At 41.0% G+C, this 19,666-nt stretch overlaps 1 protein-coding gene across 2 annotated transcripts in view; it reads right to left on the reverse strand.

The window, feature by feature from the left end:
- Window positions 1–714: 714 nt before the first annotated feature.
- ankrd10a (ankyrin repeat domain 10a) overlaps window positions 715–19,666 on the reverse strand; it is a 29,200-nt gene continuing 10,248 nt past the window's right edge. Inside the window, exons 4-6 of one of the 2 annotated variants that reach the window (XM_055908848.1) lie at window positions 9,768–10,009; window positions 9,420–9,503; window positions 715–6,059 (exon numbers count right to left, since the gene is read on the reverse strand). In XM_055908848.1, the coding sequence (XP_055764823.1) occupies window positions 5,593–6,059; window positions 9,420–9,503; window positions 9,768–10,009 (793 nt within the window). In that variant the 3' untranslated portion in view covers window positions 715–5,592. Of the gene's footprint in view, window positions 6,063–9,419; window positions 9,504–9,767; window positions 10,010–19,666 lie in introns of both variants that reach the window. The other variant, XM_055908847.1, reaches the window with a different exon arrangement.

Genomic DNA, 19,666 nt, shown 5'->3' on the forward strand with positions numbered 1-19,666 from the left:
GCCTGCGTCTATTACTCAGTTCGGAGCGCAGTAGCCCGGGCTGTACACACTGTCCATAGCGCCTCCTCAGTGCTCCCACTAAAGCGCCATAATCATGTCTGTCCTCGGGGCTAATCAATATCAAACAGGACAGAGCTTCATCCGTGAGGCATAAAGCCAACTGCAGTGCCCTTTCTTCATCCGACCACCCCCTAAAATGAGCTAACAGTTCAAACTGAGCATGAAAAGCTTCCCAATCCGCCTTACCGGAATACTTCGGGGTCTTAACAGATACGGACGCAGCCGGGAACTTGGCGCCGCCATGTTTGTTTACATCCTGAGCCCCAGATTCCTCGTCCCGCCGCGTCGACGTCACCACTTCGGCCCGCCCACCAGAATCCGCGCGAAACACAGTCGACGAGGCGCTCATGCCCGCTTCAGCCGCCATCACTCTAGCGTCCTCCCTCAAGCGGCCTCTGCGCTCCGACGCCCTGGCGATCTCCTCAGCCAGAACCTCCGACGTCCATTCACACGTATCTCCTTGGCCATAATCTTCCCCTACCTCCACCTTCACTTTCGGATTCCCTCGAAGCATTTTCAACCCCCGTTCTCACCTACGGTAGCTAGCCACAGAAGTCAGCTAGCTAGCTGGCTAACTTTTATCAACGTTTTTACTTCTGACACCAATGTAATGACCTGACTAGATCATAAAAGAACGACTGTCCAGACAGAGGATTGAGTTTACGAATGGACGGTTTATTAAACCAACTTTACACAGGCTACTGTTTGGCCGTAGCCCACGCCAAATAAATGAAAGATAGCCCACAAGCCAATCGTGACCTTCTCTTGTGAAGCCCAGACGTAAGAGAGAGAACAAAGGCAAAACCTGGTCTTAACTTCCAATGCTCCATCCCCCTGCCCAACCCCCCTCCACGCCACTCCGCCAACCACCAGGATGCCCGGCATCAGAACATTCCAGGCATTCCCGTGATTGGCAGATAGCAGGTTGACTGACATGTCGGACCCCGCGAACACAACCACCTACTAGCCTAACACATAACACACAGCTGTCTGTGCGGGTCGCTACATAGATTTGACAAATGTATTTTGTGGTCTTTGACCTACCTTAAAATTAGTCAAGTCACACCTTATCCATCCAGGACTTCTACATCAAGTGGTGTCAGAGGAAGGTCCGAAAAATTGCCAAAGACTACAGCTACCCAAGCCATATACTGTTGTCTGACACACGGTGCCTTCTCGAATCAACAGGCGCCAAGACCGCTAGTACCCCCAAGCCATAAGACTGCTAAATAGCCAGACCACTAAATTAGTCAATTAATGGGTACCCAAAATCCAAAATATCTGCAATGACTCTACACACACACACACACACTACATTGTCACTCCCACACATATCCCTCACACATTAAGAGACTACATATGCACACACACAGACTACAAACATATACACTCATTTGCTGCTGCTACCCTGTTCTTATTTTACTCTTATCTATCCAGATGCCTAGTCACTTTAATCTGCCTTCATGTACATATCTACCTCAAGTACATCTGCACATTGATCTGGTACTCCCTGCATATAGCTCCATTCTTGTGTATGTTATTGTATTCCTCATGTGTTAGTTACTATTTTCTTTTTAAAACTCTGGATCATTGGGAAAGGTTCGTAATCAAGCATTTCACTGTAAAGTGTACACCAGTTTTATTCGTCGCATGTGATAAAATTTGATTTGATTACAGTAGTATCTCATGAAAGCACATGATTGTACATCTTCAGACATGATTGAGTTTGTATTATTAAATCCAACACAACCCTATAATTCCCATTAAAAATAAATGCCAGTTGCACAAGCAAGATAAGACAAGGTCATTCAAAAACATCTTTTAAACATTTTAGCAATGTCATAGAAGCAAAAGGAAAGACATGGTCAGGCACGCAATTTGATAAAACATTTATTTCAGAAGACCCAACAAAAATGAATCTAAACAGGACTGTCATAATTCAGTTTACAGATTGTCTACATGATAAATACTGTTTGCAGTGCTCCAAGTACAGACAAGGAACAACAAGGTACAAAAACACTTTTTTTGTGCCATATTAGATGTGTGTTGGCACAGAACCTACATACCAAACACAAGTCATTTACCCTTTTGGTCTAACACACACACAAAAAAAAATCCCAAAAAAAATCAGGCATCGCCGACTTATCATAACTCATAATTCTAATAACCTGCATTTTAAGCAATACCATCACCAGACAAACTAGGATCAGCTTACCACAATCACATCTCTTGCATTACAACACAGAAAGTAATAAAATAAGAATTTCAAATATCAAATACAAAAACGACAATGCTACAGTTGAAGACAGAAGTTTACATACACTTAAGTTGGAGTCATTAAAACTTGTTTTTCAACCACTCCACAAACTTCTTGTTAACAAACTTTAGTTTCGGCAAGTCGGTTAGGACATCTACTTTGTGCATGACACAAGTAATTGTTCCAACAATTGTTTACAGACAAGATTATTTCACTTATAATTCAATGTATCACAACTCCAGTGGGTCAGAAGTTTACATACACTAAGTTGATTCGGCCTTTAAACAGCTTGGAAAATTCCAGAAAATGATGTCATGGCTTTAGAAGCTTCTGATCATTTGAGTCAATTGGAGGTGTACCTGTGGATGTATTTCAAGGCCTACCTTCGAACTCTGTGCCTCTTTGCTTGACATCATGGGAAAATCTAAAGAAATCAGCCAAGACCTCAGAAAATAAATTGTAGACCTCCACAAGTCTGCTTTCATCCATGGGAGCAATTTCCAAACGCCTGAAGGTACCACGTTCATCTGCACAAACAATAGCACGCAAGTTTAAACACCATGGGACCACGCAGCCGTCATACCGCTCAGGATGGAGACGCGTTCTGTCTCCTAGAGATGACAGTACTTGGTGCAAAAAGTGCAAATCAATCCCAGAACAACAGCAAAGGATCTTGTGAAGATGGTACCAAGTATCTAGTTGTGGTCAAAAGTTTTGAGAATGACACAAATATACATTTTCAAAGTCTGCTGCCTCAGTTTGTATGATGGCAATTTGCATATACTCCAGAATGTTATGAAGAGTGATCAGATAAATTGCAAAGTCCCTCTTTGCCATGCAAATGAACTGAATCCCCCAAAAAACATTTCCAATGCATTTCAGCCCTGCCACAAAAGGACCAGCTGACATCATGTCAGTGATTCTCTCGTTAACACAGGTGTGAGTGTTGACGAGGACAAGGCTGGAGATCACTATGTCATGCTGATTGAGTTTGAATAACAGACTGGACGCTTCAAAGGGAGAGTGGTGCTTGGAATCATTGTTCTTCTTCTGTCAAACATGGATTCTTGCAAGGAAACACGTGCTGTCATCATTGCTTTGCACAAAAAGGACTTCACAGGTAAGGATATTGCTGCCAGTAAGATTGCACCTAAATCAACCATTTATCGGATCATCAAGAACGTCAAGGAAAGCGGTTCAATTGTTGTGAAGAATGCTTCAGGGTGCCCAAGAAAGTCCAGCAAAATACCAGGACCGTCTCCTAAAGTTGATTCAGCTGCGGGATCGGGGCACCACCAGTACAGAGCTTGCTCAGGAATGGCAGCAGGCAGGTGTGAGTGCATCTGCACGCACAGTGAGGCGAAGACTTTTGGAGGATGGCCTGGTGTCAAGAAGGGCAGCAAAGAAGCCACATCTCTCTAGGAAAAACATCAGGGACAGACTGATATTCTGCAAAAGGTACAGGGATTGGACTGCTGAGGACTGGGGTAAAGTAATTTTCTCTGATGAATCCCCTTTCCGGTTGTTTGGGACATCCGGAAAAAAGCTTGTCCGGAGAAGACAAGGTGAGAGCTACCATCAGTCCTGTGTCATGCCAACAGTAAAGCATCCTGAGACCATTCATGTGTGTGATTGCTTCTCAGCCATGGGAGTGGGCTCACACACAATTTTGCCTAAGAACACAGCCATGAATAAATAATGGTTCCAACATCCTCCGAGAGCAACTTCTCCCAACAATCCAGGAACAGTTTGGTGAAAAACAATGCCTTTTCAGGCATGATGGAGCACCTTGCCATAAGGCAAAAGTGATAACTAAGTGGCTTGGGGAACAGAACATCGATATTTTGGGTCCATGGCCAGGAAACTCCCCAGACCTTAATCCCATTGAGAACTTGAGGTCAATCCTCAAGAGGCGGGTGGACAAACAAAAAGCCACAAATTCTGACAAACTCCAAGCATTGATTATGCAGGAATGGGCTGCCATCAGTCAGGATGTGGCCCAAAAGTTAATTGACAGCATGACAGGGCGGATTTCAGAGGTCTTGAAAAAGAAGGGTTAACACTGCAAATATTGACTCTTTGCATCAACTTCATGGAATTGTCAATAAAATCCTTTGACACTTATGAAATGTTTGTAATTATAGTTCAGTATTCCATAGTAACAGACAAAAATATCAAAAAAACTTTGTGGAAATTAATATTTGTGTCATTCTCAAAACTTTTGGCCACGACTGTATATCCACAGTAAAACAAGTTCTATATCGACATAACCTGAAAGGCTGCTCAGCAAGGAAGAAGCCACTGCTCCAAAACCGCTATTAAAAAACGCCAGAGTACAGTTTGCAAATGCACATGGGGACAAAGATTGTACTTTTTGGAGAAATGTCCTCTGGTCTGATGAAACAAAAATAGAACTGTTTGGCCATAATGACCATCGTTATGTTTGGAGGAAAAAGGGGGAGGCTTGCAAGCCGAAGAACACCATCCCAACCGTGAAGCACGGGGGTGGCAGCATCATGTGGGGGTGCTTTGCTGCAGGAGGGACTGGTGCACTTCACAAAATAGATGCATCATGAGGATGGAAAATTATGTGGATATATTGAAGCAACATCTCAAGACATCAGTCAGGAAGTTAAAGTTTGGTCACAAATAGGACTTCCAAATGGATACTTCCAAAGTTGTGGCAAAATGGCTTAAGGACAACAAAGTCAAGGTATTGGAATGGCCATCACAAAGCCCTGACCTCAATCCCATAGAAAATTTGTGGGCAGAACTGGGGCCAAAATTCTTCCAACTTATTATGGGAAGCTTGTGGAAGGCTACCCGAAACGTTTGACCCAAGGTAAACAATTTAAAGACAATGCTACCAAATACTAATTTAATGTATGTAAACTTCTGACCCACTGGGAATGTGATGAAAGAAATAAAAGCTGAAATCATTCTCTCTACTATTATTCTGACATTTCACAAAATAAAGTGATCCTAACTGACCAAAGACAGGGCATTTTTACTAGGATTAAATGTCAGGAATTGTGAAAAACGGAGTTTAAATGTATTTGGCTAAGGTGGATGTAAACTTCCGACTTGAACTGTACTTGTTCCCTTTGGTAGATGGGCCAAAGTGTCTCTTTCTCCTCTCCATCCCCAGTGCAACAACGATGTTATGGTAACCATTGGATTTTAAGGCAGGCTAGCGGCTCTAGGCAAAGTTGCGTCACCGCTGGGGCAGGTAGATAGACTGACTACTTTCTTGGGAAGGGCCAGCCTCCCCCGATTTAGGATCCGTGGTAGTGGTGCATGTCACTGAGCACGGCCTGGTCGTAACACTGCTCCACGCACACCGAGCTGCTGTGCTCTTCAGCCAGGTCCTCTGCCGTGTCCCCAAAGCCATGGTAGTGTCCGTAGTGCAGGGTGTCTCCCAGGTCGCTGGCCATGGCCTCCCAGGAGGGCCGGTGGGACACGCAGCTGCTGGGGCTTCCTGTCAGGTGTAGCGAACCGCACATCTCGTGGGCTGAACGCCGCCGGGTCTCCTCCGCCTCCTGATTAGCTAACCGTGATGACGACAGTCCGTTTTCAGTGGAAGTAGCCAAGGCCGTCAGTCCCCATGGCGTGGAGAAGCCGGTTGACAGCACAACAGGGTTGTCCCCACTGAGGTGTTTTGGCATGTGGCCATTGGTGGAGATGGCACCGTTCTGTGGCCCATTGTTGCCATTCGTCTGACCCGTGGTGGCTTTGGGGTCATCTGCTGTTGAAAAAAAGACATGACCTGTCATATTCAAATGTTGGATGACACATAGAAGGAACACACTTGGCAGGTTAATGAACAGGATTTGGTAGCAACTCTCCAAACACATAAATACGAGGTAAGCATCTTGATTTTGTTTTGCAAACACGTCCTTGTCCGATTCTCATGATACGTTTACAAAAATAAACCTTTGAATATGACCCAGACAATTACTTTACCCTAGACAGATGATTTCAATGTAATTAAATGCCAATCATCAAGTCAAGGTCATCAAAAAGGTAAATAAAAATATTATTTTCGAGTATACATTCTCTATCGATGTGCCTTTCAAACGCATGACAATGTACCAGAAATACATACCCCTGGCCAAACTAGATTTGTACTTACACTAACAAAATATTAATAACTGTCAGAATCAGAAAAAAATCTAGGCGTACTATAAACATTGGTAATTATTTCTATAATGTACAGTTGAAAGATACGGTGTCAGATGAATCACTACCATACAATGCAAATAAAATTGAAAATGTATTATTTGCTAAGGTTTATCAAATATAGTGGCACAGCACAAATCCTTAATTAGCCTATTATACAATGCAGTCCATATTGTGTTTCATTGAACTGATTAAACCACTAACTGGCCAATTTTATAGTACAAACAAGTTCATTTCTCATCGCTTTCCTTCGGAATGTAAAATAAGTCAGGGGAGTAAGAAGTCTACCCTTTGGCTCTTAAACAAAGGATTTACAAGGAGTTAAACCAAAGCACCAGCTTGTATCTCATTCTCTTAATTTTCTTTAGATCAAACAGGGTATGGGACAAGGTTACTATAGTTGTGATTTTGTATTCGTTTCTATTAGTTCTTCAAATTTTATTTGAAATTCAGTTATGATTTTATAAAACTATCTATTTTGTTTTTGTATTATTTAGTTTCAGTGTTACGGACAGAAAGTTGCCCATGTGTGGGAAGCTAAGAGCCATTTATGTGTTGTTGGCCTTTTGTTGTTTTTTGGGGGATTTTCACATCTTGCCAGTGGGGGCAGTAATACAAGCTGAAGGTCAGGTAATAGGTTAGACTATGTTTAAAGGAACTTAATGTGACTTGGATTTAAAAGGATAATCGTCGGTGTCCGACTCAGATTCAGACATTTCTGCCACGCCGTTTATAGTCATGGCCAGCTCTGGTGGTTCTTGTTCATGGGTATTCTCTTGCCTGTTTGGAAAGCTTGATAGCCATGTTCGCCCCGTTGTCAGTTACGAGTAGGCTCTTCTCCTTTGGTATGTTCTATACGTCCAATGTGCAGTCAATTACCACTCCGGTGTGTGGATGTTAAATCCAATAGAGGCTGAGCAACACGTGGTGTCTTGGAGGGGTGATAGAAGCAGGCTGATATGCACATAAACAAAGCAGTCAGTCTTTTCTTGCTCCAGCAGTCTACACACAGGGTTGCTTTTCATGCGTCTTTTAGAATGTCCTTAACTTTATGGGTTGCTGTACCAATTTGCAAAGCAATCAACACATTTACTCTAGCAGAGGCAGAAGTTTTAAATTTGGGATCAAGTCCCACTGGGCAAAGACGTCGATTCAGAATCTATTCCACACTGGCGTGGAAACAACATTGATTCAACCAATGTATGCCCAATGGGCTGGTTCATCGCACGGTCTTGTGGACTTGCCAGACTGGATGAATAAATTAACCAGTGCTGCTTTAATTCATTTTTTACACATTTGAATGAGGTTTCCATGTTTCTGCTCTTTTCATTCAAACTGCTAGTTGGTTGTCCTAACGTTGCCGTGCAGCTACTTGTAGCTTCTGGCTGTCTCACCTTGTCTTTAGCTTGAAATTGTTTGCATGATTCTTTGTGGACACTGTTCAGATTAACTTTGAGATTGGTTGGGATTTCCCTTTTGCTGCTGACAATATAATACATGGTCCTTTCCAGCAATGTACTCAAAATAATCCCATACAGCGCTTTACCTTTTGCTGCCACCATTGCTCACCCTCAGATTTCTTCCCCGTTAGGTTGTGATAGTGATGCACAAGCTTGGCCTAGTTGAAACATTGCCATCTACTGGCAGCATTTTTCCACCAGATTCAGAAAACTAAGTCATGCGTGCTCTGAAACATGACTTGCCAAACCGTGCTTCTAAACCCAGAAGCCAGCTGCACCAATGTGTCAGAGGAAACACCATTCAACTGACGACTGAGGTCAGCCTGCAGGCGGCCGGCCCGCCATAAGGAGTCGCTAGAGCGCAATGAGCCAAGTAAAGCCCCCCCGGTCAAACCCTTCCCTAACCCAGACAACGCTAGACCAATTGTGCACCGCCCAATTGGCCTCCCGGTCACAGCCGCTTGTGACACAGCCTGGGATCGAACCCGGGTCTGTAGTGACGCCTCAAGCACTGCAATGCTTTGCAGTGCTTTGCAGTGCATTGCAGTGCTTTAGACTGCTGCGCCACTTGGAGGACGATGGTTTTTATTTTAATTCGTTATACAGTCAAAGATAGAAAAATATCAAAACTAAATGTTCTTCATTATTTTAACAAAAATTGGAAAAACAATTTAGTTTTGTTTACTATAACCTCGGTATTGACAGAAGGGAATATGTAGGGGGCGAACTTGGAAAAACACTTATACCATGTAATCAGTCAAAATGTACTTTCATAAACACCCTCTTTCAAGAAAACCTGAATCTACAGGATACATTCATTAAAGCCTTACAGTTTCAGTCCAGGTAGGGATTCTGCCATTTAGTTGTTGCCAAAGCATAAATGGCACGCAGGGATGTGGATATAGTCGTATTTTTTCTACACAGGATTCGACTATGGCATAACCAAATTGTGGATGACAGACGGTTGTGAAAAACAAATGTCATTTTTTGAGGTTCATTCACACAACTACCACATTGGGGAGGCCTATCAAAAACAAGGGAAATCATTCAAACTGAACAGTAAGGAAAGGGCATTTGGATACACACGGAATGGGAAAATGCATTAATGGATTCCATGCATAAAATATGCATGTCTGGATATGTGTCCATTCCTACATCTTGAACATGAATGTGCCAGAAATGCAGAAGGTGTGGGATGAGCTGCTCGGGGATAGTGAAAGTTAACATTGACATTACTAGAAGCTTCATACATTTCTTAACCACTGAACATTTTCAGATGCCTTGATCTTGACAAGATATTAAAGTCAAGACCATAACAACCTAGCTTATACATACACATGATTCAGAGAGTGAAACTGGCTTTTTAAGAAATGCCACTACAAATAGGTGCAGGAGTTTGTGTAGCGGCAAGACCACAGTAGAGATATCCAGCTCTTTCGGGGCTGTGGAGGGGCCAGTCCCACCTGAGACGGGGTCTGCAGACTCCATATACATGGTCTCCAGCTCCTCCCCGCAGCCATGCTGCATCCACTTGGGCAGGTCCACACCTGAGGGACGACGGACAGACAGAGCTGAATTAGACATAGTTAATGACCTACTATAAGAATGTCTACAGATCAAATGTTGTTCATTTGGTATCTATAAGAGTTGCCGTTCGGACTTTAATGCCCACTGACATTCCATGCAATTACATTTTTGTAATAGCTAGAAAGATAGTCCAACTGATTCATATTGAATCAGCACATTGGCAAAGATAAATACACACATTTGAACATTTCGCAGGCCCTGCATCAGACTAGATAGGCCCCTACCGTCTGTTCTGGCCTTCTTGATGCGATTGTGCTCCACGCCGTCCAGAAGCCTCTTTCTATTGGCCAGCCCATTGAGACCCTGGCTTTGGCTGAGAGAGCGGTGGCCGTTTAGCACCCCGTTGGAGTGGAAACCATTGAGCTGGTTGAGGTGGTTTTGAGCGTTGGAGAGCAGCTGGGCGCACTCCCAGAAGCCCTGGGCATGGGCCAGGTCTGCCGCCGTCAAGCCATTAGCGTTCCTTAAGCTGCCCGGTGAGATGGGACCGAAGTTAAGAACTTCCGCAAGCACGTACAAGACAAGTCACACAGCCCCCTCTATATCCAACCCTGTCTGCTCTACTTCTGCTATTATTCTACAGATTATTGCACTGACTCAGTTACACTGAAACTGACCCAATTCTTATCCTGAAATAACAAAACAAAAATAGACGAAGGATGGTAGAAACCAACACTGCAGTAAGAGATGATTAATGTCCATCTATGGGTAGCATTAAACGTGACAATCCAGGAAAGAATTTGACTTTTCGTAGTAGTTCAGTAGATAGAGTAGGTCCAGCTAGACAGAAGAGGACCAGAGCTTCAACTGCAAAGTAATCCAAAAAGTGAGGTTTTAGAGAATGCAGTCCCAAAAAGATAAAATTGTGGAAAAACCTTGTGCTTAAACCAACTGGTAGAAAAAGTGTTCCGTTTACATTTTTTGGGGGGATAGCAAGGTAGACTGCATAGAATGTTACACCATATAGACAGAGCATAAGTTGTTTATAAGGATTCAAAGATGTAGAATTTCTCTGCTTTGAAACTCACTATAATACTCAGTTGGTTGTTGGAGTCAATGAATGATTAATTACATGGTAAGAAGAGTTAACACACGTAAGAAAACTATCCTTTTAAGCACAGACTTGAGAATGTAGGCTATTGCAACAACCTATTGGTCCCGGTTCTCTGGGCCCTACCAATAACTGTTCAAATAGTCTTACCAAGAGGATGCCATGTCAACAAGCTCCACAAAGTCCAGATCTTCATGATGTGGTTGATGATGGAAAAATATGATAATTTGCAGAGTGAATAAGAGTGGGATCCATCGAGAAAGTGAAGACCCGGTGTAGTGTCCCTTCATTATAGACGTTAGAGAAGCCAAGATCGTCAAGCTTCCTGGATATGGACAGACAAATGTTCAAGTGAAAGGCCCTGCCGGAATGTAGATCTGCGTGAAAGCCTTGATCCCAGGTGGTATTTCAGGCATTGAATAGGCCTAGAAGTTCAGTCCATATTCATAGCTAACAAGGTTAGATTTTCAGAATGTCTAAGCAGGAACAGAGAAGACCAAAATAATGTTTAATTGAAGTTAAGGAACTGTATTCCTTCCCCCTAAATGGATAATGTGAAAGTAGTAAGGCTGTGTTAACACAAGCAGCCCAATACAGATTTTTTCCCCCATAATGGGCTGCCTGTGTAAGCACAGCCTGAGACACACAGGAAAGGCATGTTGGCCAAGTGACTGTTTGGAATGGACACAGCATCCACATGGATTGTAGCATCCTCACCTTAGACCTGACCATCTCCCACTGCAGTGTGAGCTAATCCTGGTCCGAATTCATGAATGAACAAAACCCTTTAATTAGTCTCGTAACTCACTTGTATAAATGGGCCTCCCAATACTATTCATTGAAGAAATCAAGTCATAAAGTGCATGTCACTAGTATGGGTTGTCTGTACCACAATACATCAAGATGTTCAGAAATCTAATTAAATATTTGTATATTTTTAATATGACTGGTTGAAAAAGTAGAAGATATATTACTTGATCTTTATCTTGTCATTTAAGAAAATATGTTATACCCTTGGTTTTAGTGATGGGAAGAAAATAAAAATCGATTTAGTTATCGGGAAATTATTTGATGATATTTCGTATGGTATCAATTTGACAATATTGCAATATTATTTGTGCGCTAGTTGGCTGTACCTGCGTCAAAACACTGCATAGCCTGTTTTTTTGTTTTTTTTAAGGGAGCCAATTTGTTATCAGCACTTTTATTTGTAGGACTGATCAAAATAAATTCTCAAAGCTCTCCTGTTCCTCTGCAGCAGACATATGGTGGGCAATACGTTTGGAACGTCGAATCGCAAAAAAAGAATATCTTTTAAAAAATAATTACAGTATCGAATTGCAATACATACAGAATCATGAGAATTACAATACATATCGTATCGGGACCTAAGTATCGTGATAATATCGTATTATGAGATCCCTGGCAATTCCCAGCCCTACTTGGTTTCAGTGTAAACAAAATGTTTAGAAAACATTTTCCATCTGACCTAAACTGTCAGTTCCTTAGGCCTCGTCTACCTCAGATTTAAAAGAGGTAGCCAAAAACATTACAATATACAGAGCATTCTGGAAAATATTCAGACCCCTTGAGTTATTCCACATTTTGTTACGTCACAGCCGTATTCTAAAATGGATTAAATTGATTTTTCCTCAATCTACACACAACCTATAATAGCAAAGCAAAAGCTGTTTCAGAATTTGTTTAAATGCATTACAAATAAAACAAATACCTTATTTACTTAAGTATTCAGACCCTTTGCTATGAGACTCGAAAATTGAGCTCAGGTGCATCCTGTTTCCATTGATCGTATTTGATGTTTCTACAACTTGATTGGAGTCAACCTGTGGTAAATTCAAATGATTTGACACGATTTGGAAAGGCACACACACCTGTCTATATAAGGTCACACAGTTGACAGTGCATGTCAGAGCAAAAACCAAGCCATGGGGTTGAAGGAATTGTCCGTAGAGATCTGAGACAGGATTGTGTCGAGGCACAGATCTGGGGAAGGGTACCAAAACATTTCTGCAGCATTGAAGGTCTCCAAGAACACAGTGGCCTCCATCATTCTTAAATGGAAGAAGTTTGGAACCACAAAGACTCTCCCAGAGCTGGCTGCCCAGCCAAACTGAGCAATCTGGGAAGAAGGGTCTTGGTAAGGGAGGTGACCAAGAACCTGATGGTCACTGACATAGCTCCAGAGTTCCTCTATGGAGATGGGAGAACCTTCCAGAAGGACAACCATCTCTGCAGCACTCCACCAATCAGGCCTTTATGGTAGAGTGGCAAGACAGAAGCCACTCCTCAGTAAAAGGCACATGACAGCCCCCTTGGGGTTTGCCAAAAGGCACCTAAAAGAATAAGAAGCAAGATTCTGGTCTGATGAAACCAAGATGGAACTCTTTGGCCTGAATACCAAGCGTCACATCTGGAGGAAACCTAGTCAGGATCGAGGGAAAGATGAACGGCGCAATGTACAGAGATCCTTGATGAAAAACTGCTCTAGAGTGCTCAGTACCTCAGACTGGGGCGAAGGTGCACATTCCAACAGGACAACGACCTTAAGCAGACAGCCAAGAGAATGCAGCAGTGGCTTCGGGACAAGTCTCTGAATGTCCTTGAGTGGCCCAGGCAGAGCACAAACTTGAACTCGATCTATCATCTCTGGATACCTGAAAATAGCTGCGCAGCGACGCTCCCCATCCAACCGGACAGAGCTTGAGAGGATCTGCAGAGAAGAATCTGAGAAACTCCCCAAATACAGTTGTGCCAAGCTTGTAGCATCATATCCAAGAAGACTTGAGGCTGTAATCGCTGCAAAAGGTGCTTCAACAAAGTACTGAGTAAAGGGTCAGAATTCTTATGTAAATATAATATCAGTTTATTTTTAATACATTTGCAAAAATGTCTATAAATCTATTTTTGCTTTGTCATTATGGTGTGCTGTGTATAGATTGATACATTTTCATCCATTTTTGAATAAGGCTGTACATAACAAAATGTGGGAAAAGTGAAGGGGTCTGAATACTTTCAGAATGCACTGTATATTCCACAGGTGGTAAATGTCAAACTTGTTTGGCATCAGAAGGGTTGGCACTCAGAGGGCTGTGGGCAGAACATTGGTTCTGGCAGGGACATTCTGCTGCTGGCGATAGCTTCTGTAATTACATTGAAATTAGGGAATGTTAAGACACTGTCTCCCAACAGTGCAGCATCAGTCAATTGTACAGGGTTGCTCATTATAGCAGCCTATATCAACGTCGAACAGATTTTTGGGTGCATTGCAACAAAGACAAGGGACTTTACATTGAGCCCTGTGTTTTTCTCTCCTCAAAACTATACGCCCAGATGATTACAAGCACACTGCACATGCGTACTAAAATGAGCTTGATTGCAACGAAAAACCAACAAGAATAAACTAGTGATTTAGCTGCTCTTCCATTGACAGACAGCTTGCTGTAACTTGTTGTCATCCAGGTTCTCTATTCTCACCCCTCAACGAAATAATGACCTATCAGGAGCATCGGAAACCATAAGCCCGATGAATGTAAAATACTTAATATAAGAGAAGTAGTAGTAGACTTCATTCAAACGTTTCCTCTTAAAATTGCAAAATAATGTGTGCCATTTGAAATAACTTTTTACTATTTTCATTTTGATAAATGAAGATATGTAACTCATCATGGTTGACTTGATTTAGTTACATATTTCAAATATGGACAGTGCAGGGATATCCCCCCCGGTCTTGATAAGAAATTATTATACTTTGTAAAGACACATTGTAATTACTGGATTAGATAAATTGGAAATGAAAAATTAACATGAGCACCAAAATTTGTTTTCCATTAGTATCTAGGGTAAATTACCACAACAGATTTGCCATGGTAAATTATGAAATACTTTATTTCAGTTGTACGGAATGATTGTCAAATTGATACATCGCTTTTAGGATTAATTACGATTCATTTTTCCCAATGATAACCACCAGACGGCGAAAGTCTTCAAATGTTGGCAGCGATCGGGACTAAAATAACCTTGGCATCTACTTTAGGGAGTAGTAAAATCAATGGCCAATGATGGTTGTAATTGAGACCAGCTGTGCTGGAGATAATCTTGTGTTAGTACGCTGACCAATGTTCGCCGAAATAGGCCCTACAGGTCTTATGTGACATTCATTTGGTCATTACTACTACTTATGGAGATTGATCATTTATGAATTCAGACAAATGCAACATAGGCCTAAGCTCTACTTTATTCTTCATCACTTGTATAACAAGCTCAAAAAATGTAGTAAAATAAACAGCAAAATGCAATTAGTTGTAAGTTAGAATTTCAAGTGCACAATCATATCACATTACAAATTAAATGAACAGATGATTTGCATACAGCCATTTCCCCAGTATACCCCAGCTATCCAGCACTTACAAATACAATGTTTCCAAACATGATCAGATTTTTTTTTTTTTTTTTAACTGTCTTATAAAACAGACATTACTTAGTATTGGGGAGTCACCTGGAGAGTCGCTCTCAATGCCAGGCAACCTGCAAGGAAGAACCCTAACCCAACACCTTTGAATGGTCTGCTCATCTATTTTCCAATCAGTTCACCTATTTGCGATCAGTTGAATGGAGGTTGGTTGTAACCAAATCCATAGATCCTAATAAAATCAGTTAGGAAAGCACCATTTTGGCTCGGTCCCCAAAAATATAAATACATTTAAAAAACTCAGTGATCATGTTTGTTTGGGCTTTCTTTCAGCGCGGAAAGAATAGGACTACTGTTTTGCCTTGCAACACTAACATCCGGATACCAGGGGTCCATGAAAACAGACCAATATAGCAACAGTGTTGGCTATTAATAGAGAAGTCTGTGTATGCAATATCCTATGATGGACTTGGGCCTGGTGCACATTGTATGTATGCCAGTGGCTCCTGTCGTTATTTAGTCTGATTATAAAATAATGAACAAGATGCTTATCAGGCTTCTTGTAAACAAGGATTGATCTTTTTCTAAAGGCATTGATTGAGTCTATGGGATTTATACCCTGTCAAGACTGGGTATTAAATTAGGCTTACTTCTCTTGTCTGGCATTGAGAGTAAGACCTGTAACAAAAGTTGCTAAATGCATACTAATGACTCAATTGGACTGCATTCTGCACCATTTCTGATTTGTAAATCCTGAGCTTGACCAATGATCCTATGGTTAGTTAGCAAGTATCTGAATAAAATTAGATGAACAATTAGGTAAACTAAACATGCAGGTCTAGACATGACTATCATGGCTGCTATCCTAGCATTAAAACCAATCACTGCAAGAAATACCTTGACAGTTTGCCAGTGTGTAGAAACCAAGCGATAGTGAGAACACTCAATGCCACAACAGTAAGATGTTCGCTGTAGCACTTGTGGCAGATTCTGCAGTGCCTATTTGGAATGCTCCCCCTTTCTGGGATTACTTGAGAAATTCAAGTTCAAATTCAATAGCTGCAAAACATCGAAACGTGCAGGGGATTTGTTTTTTAGTGACAGTACAATTTTTTTTGCAATCAATTCTTAGACGGCCATTTAGCAAATGATTTCAACAAGATCTAAATCAAATATAAATAACATTCAAAGCAGTAAAACAATCCTACATAAAACATGGAAACATTAATGAATCATTGTTATGCTGTAACAAGTAAGCAACCTAAACTCACGCAGGAAGTGCTGTCCTAACATATCTCTCTATATTTTCACCCCTTCACTGACTGTCCCACTAAATTCAGGAACCTGAAAGCTCATGATGTAGAAAAATATAATAATATAGCAGTCACTTAACTGTACATGTACACATTTCGGGACTATGCATTTGGTTTCTCTTGAAAATGTATCTTTAAATCAATGAGTAATTTTTCTTAAAATTTTAATGAGTAATTAATGAGTAATCTGGTAATTATGGCACTTGGAGGATTGTTAATAAGTTGACAAGAAATGACCAAAAAAACTACTGCTCCATGTCCGGGTGAATCTGGCAGTATAAATAATGGAAAGTAATAAGACAATAATGGAAAGAATTGGAACGCATGGGGTAGTTAATAATAAAATATAAATAAACATTTGATGGGTACTTATTTGTCCTGTTTCACATATGCACAAGTGTGTATTATACGCACGGAACTGAAATGTATTTTGTGCATATCCCAACTCCCCCTGAGACAACCTTGGAGAATAAGGTCCCAGCCAGAGTCAGCCATTATCAACTGCAACCCTGGAGCAATTAGGGCTGAGTGACTTGCTTAAGTCGGCTCGGGAATTGAACTAGCGAACCTTTCGGTTACTGGCCCAACGCTCTAACAGCTAGGCTACCTACAGCCCGGTGATCAAGGCATTGGCACGTAGATAACTTGATTTCGGAAAAGTATATGCAAGAATTTGGAACAACGTAGAGGCCTTCGATTATTCTATGCAAAACGATTGCTCACATTAAGCTCCATCAGAGTTACACAGCAAGTAACTGCATGCTTTTCATGATCTGTAAACATCAATTGATGATGTATTTTCAGATACGCAAGGGTAACCTATCCATTTGGCATGTAGCTAGCTAAGCAGCGTGTCATTTAGCTTGCTTTATCAGAGATTAGGCTTTGGAAAGAGCTTGACATTGGCAAGTCCTCGTCTTAGTAAAGTTGTCAGTCGGACTACTGTCATCACCAGTATGGATTGCAAGCAAGTCAAATAATATTTGGATATAGCCATCTAGTTTATCCCCTGAAGTTTGCTTGTTAACTAGCCATATTGACGTGATCTGTTGTTACCTAGCCAATTTAATGTGGTCCATCATTAAATGAAGCCTATGATGTCTGTCAGCAGCTATCACGATTAACACTTAAAAACAATGTTCAAAAGGGGATAATGTTAGCTAACTAAGCTAGGTAGGCCTACATTGCTTGGATAAAAAATGTACATTAGGTCTAGTCAACTGTAAAACGTTTCTACCAGTAGCTTACATAGTAAACATGATCAGCAAACAGTACATCTGCAAAAGCGCCCTTCTGCGTGACAGGCTGAACCCATAAAGGATGGGTATAGGTCAGGTATAGTTCACTTTTATTTTATAAAATCACTCAAATATCCAATTAATGGTGGCCAATATTGAGAGATATCGTAAGGCTACCCTCACGTATCTGAAATTACATGATAAATGGCTGTTTACTGATCTTTTAAAGAATGCCATTACTTTCTGTACAACTATGATGGAGCTAAATGTGAGCAATTGTTTTGCACGGAATAATCCAAAATTTGTGGTTCTGACTATGCTCTTCAAGAGGTGATATTACAACCAAATAGTTAACATTATTTAACAATCCCTTGAAAACGTCACGCAGTTGTCAGTGGTTTTAGCAGAGCTTGGAGTCTCCTTGCCCGCCAGCAGGCAAATCTAATCCTCTGCACCTTATTGTGATGTTTTATTGATAATGGCATCTTCAAGATGTATAGTTGTTCAAGCTATGTTATCAGGTATAGCTGAGGAGGGTGTTATAGAAACATGTAATGGTGTAATTTGGGTAAGGAATGTTAAAGTTTGTTCTGCTCAGAATGTTCTATTTGGAGTTACGATTTATTTTAAGAGAAAAACTGAGTAATCATGTGGTCTAGGACAGAGTCATCCTACAACAAAAAAGCTCCTTAAAGTTTAACGTTAAACCCACGATTTGGAGAGATGTCCAATAAGATCAATACGAACGGTCTCTCCATGGACACAACGTCGAATGAATTGTGAACAAGTGCAAATCTGCCTTCACCTAATCTCCAGGCTTTGAACGAGAATAAATATGATGTAACAAGGACATAACATGTAATAATTGTTCCATGGTGGCTTTGGTTGGTACGTGTTATTTTTTTAAATCATAAGGGATTCAAGAGAAATCAAAAGTTTCCATCTTTTGTAAGACACTACAGTCCTGATTGAGTGTGGTGAGGAAGGACACTTTTGAGAGACATTATTTAAAACCTCAACTCTTATTGAGCCACAGTTGGAGGCAATATCAACTCAGAGGTATAAACAGTTGAATAGTCTGTTTTTCCATGGAAGCCGCTAATCCAGTATTTTGGCTCACTTGGCTTGGGGAAGTCAATACAGAGGCATTGACCATTAAAAGTAGAACCAATCCCCGCTACAGAAATGAATTTAGGTTTGCCAGGCTTTTGAAAGCCATAGAAATGGTGAGTTCTTATCTTATAGCCATATTCTAAATTGGTGGATGTGGAATAAATGTTGGATTTAAGGTTCTCGTATTGTGCCAATTTAAGTTATTTAAAGGAATTACCATGGATCTTTAATTTTCAAGATAGTTGAATATATCTCAAACTAATGTTGAGAGGATAATGTCAGTGTCAGATGTCATCTTCTTGAGTGACTGCAAATTAAAATAGTCTACGAAACATGAGCTTCCTTCACTTTACTAGTCACTATACATTTTACCTAAACTTTTCACTAACATCAGGACTAAAATACTAGATCTTAGTAGCTGTCAAAGGCATGAAAAAGCATGGGTAATACATAATGCTATAAATATACACAGATGCAGACTACTAAGAGTTATATTATGACTTGTACCACGTTTCTTACAAATCATTTTTCATTGATAGTTTTGGAAGGAAACATGGACCAAATGCACATTTGCTCATTTTCAATTCTTTCATGATTAAATCATCCTTGTGGAGATTTGTGAAATTGTGACAAAAACCTGACAAGGAAGTGAAATCGTCATTGTGACTAATGGGCTTGACTGTGAAACTTGACTGTAAATGTGGTCAAATCAATTAGGCGAGGTGTCCAGGTACAATGCTTGTTATCAAGCTTACAGAACACTCAACACTTAAGGTGGGGTATGCCCTTAACACTGCATCCCTTAATACCACCAAACGTACTAAATTAGTACAGGGCCTAACTGTTTGCGCCAGCTACAAGTTCATGCGTATACACTAATGAAAAGTATCCGATAAGATGCAGTTTAAAAAAACTCAACATGACAACTGAATACATTCAAAAGACGCCAAAGTAAACAGTTACACTTCAACATTCACCTTCT

This window comes from Salvelinus fontinalis, chromosome 41 (genome assembly GCF_029448725.1).
Source record: "Salvelinus fontinalis isolate EN_2023a chromosome 41, ASM2944872v1, whole genome shotgun sequence".
Taxonomy (NCBI): Eukaryota; Metazoa; Chordata; class Actinopteri; order Salmoniformes; family Salmonidae; genus Salvelinus; species Salvelinus fontinalis.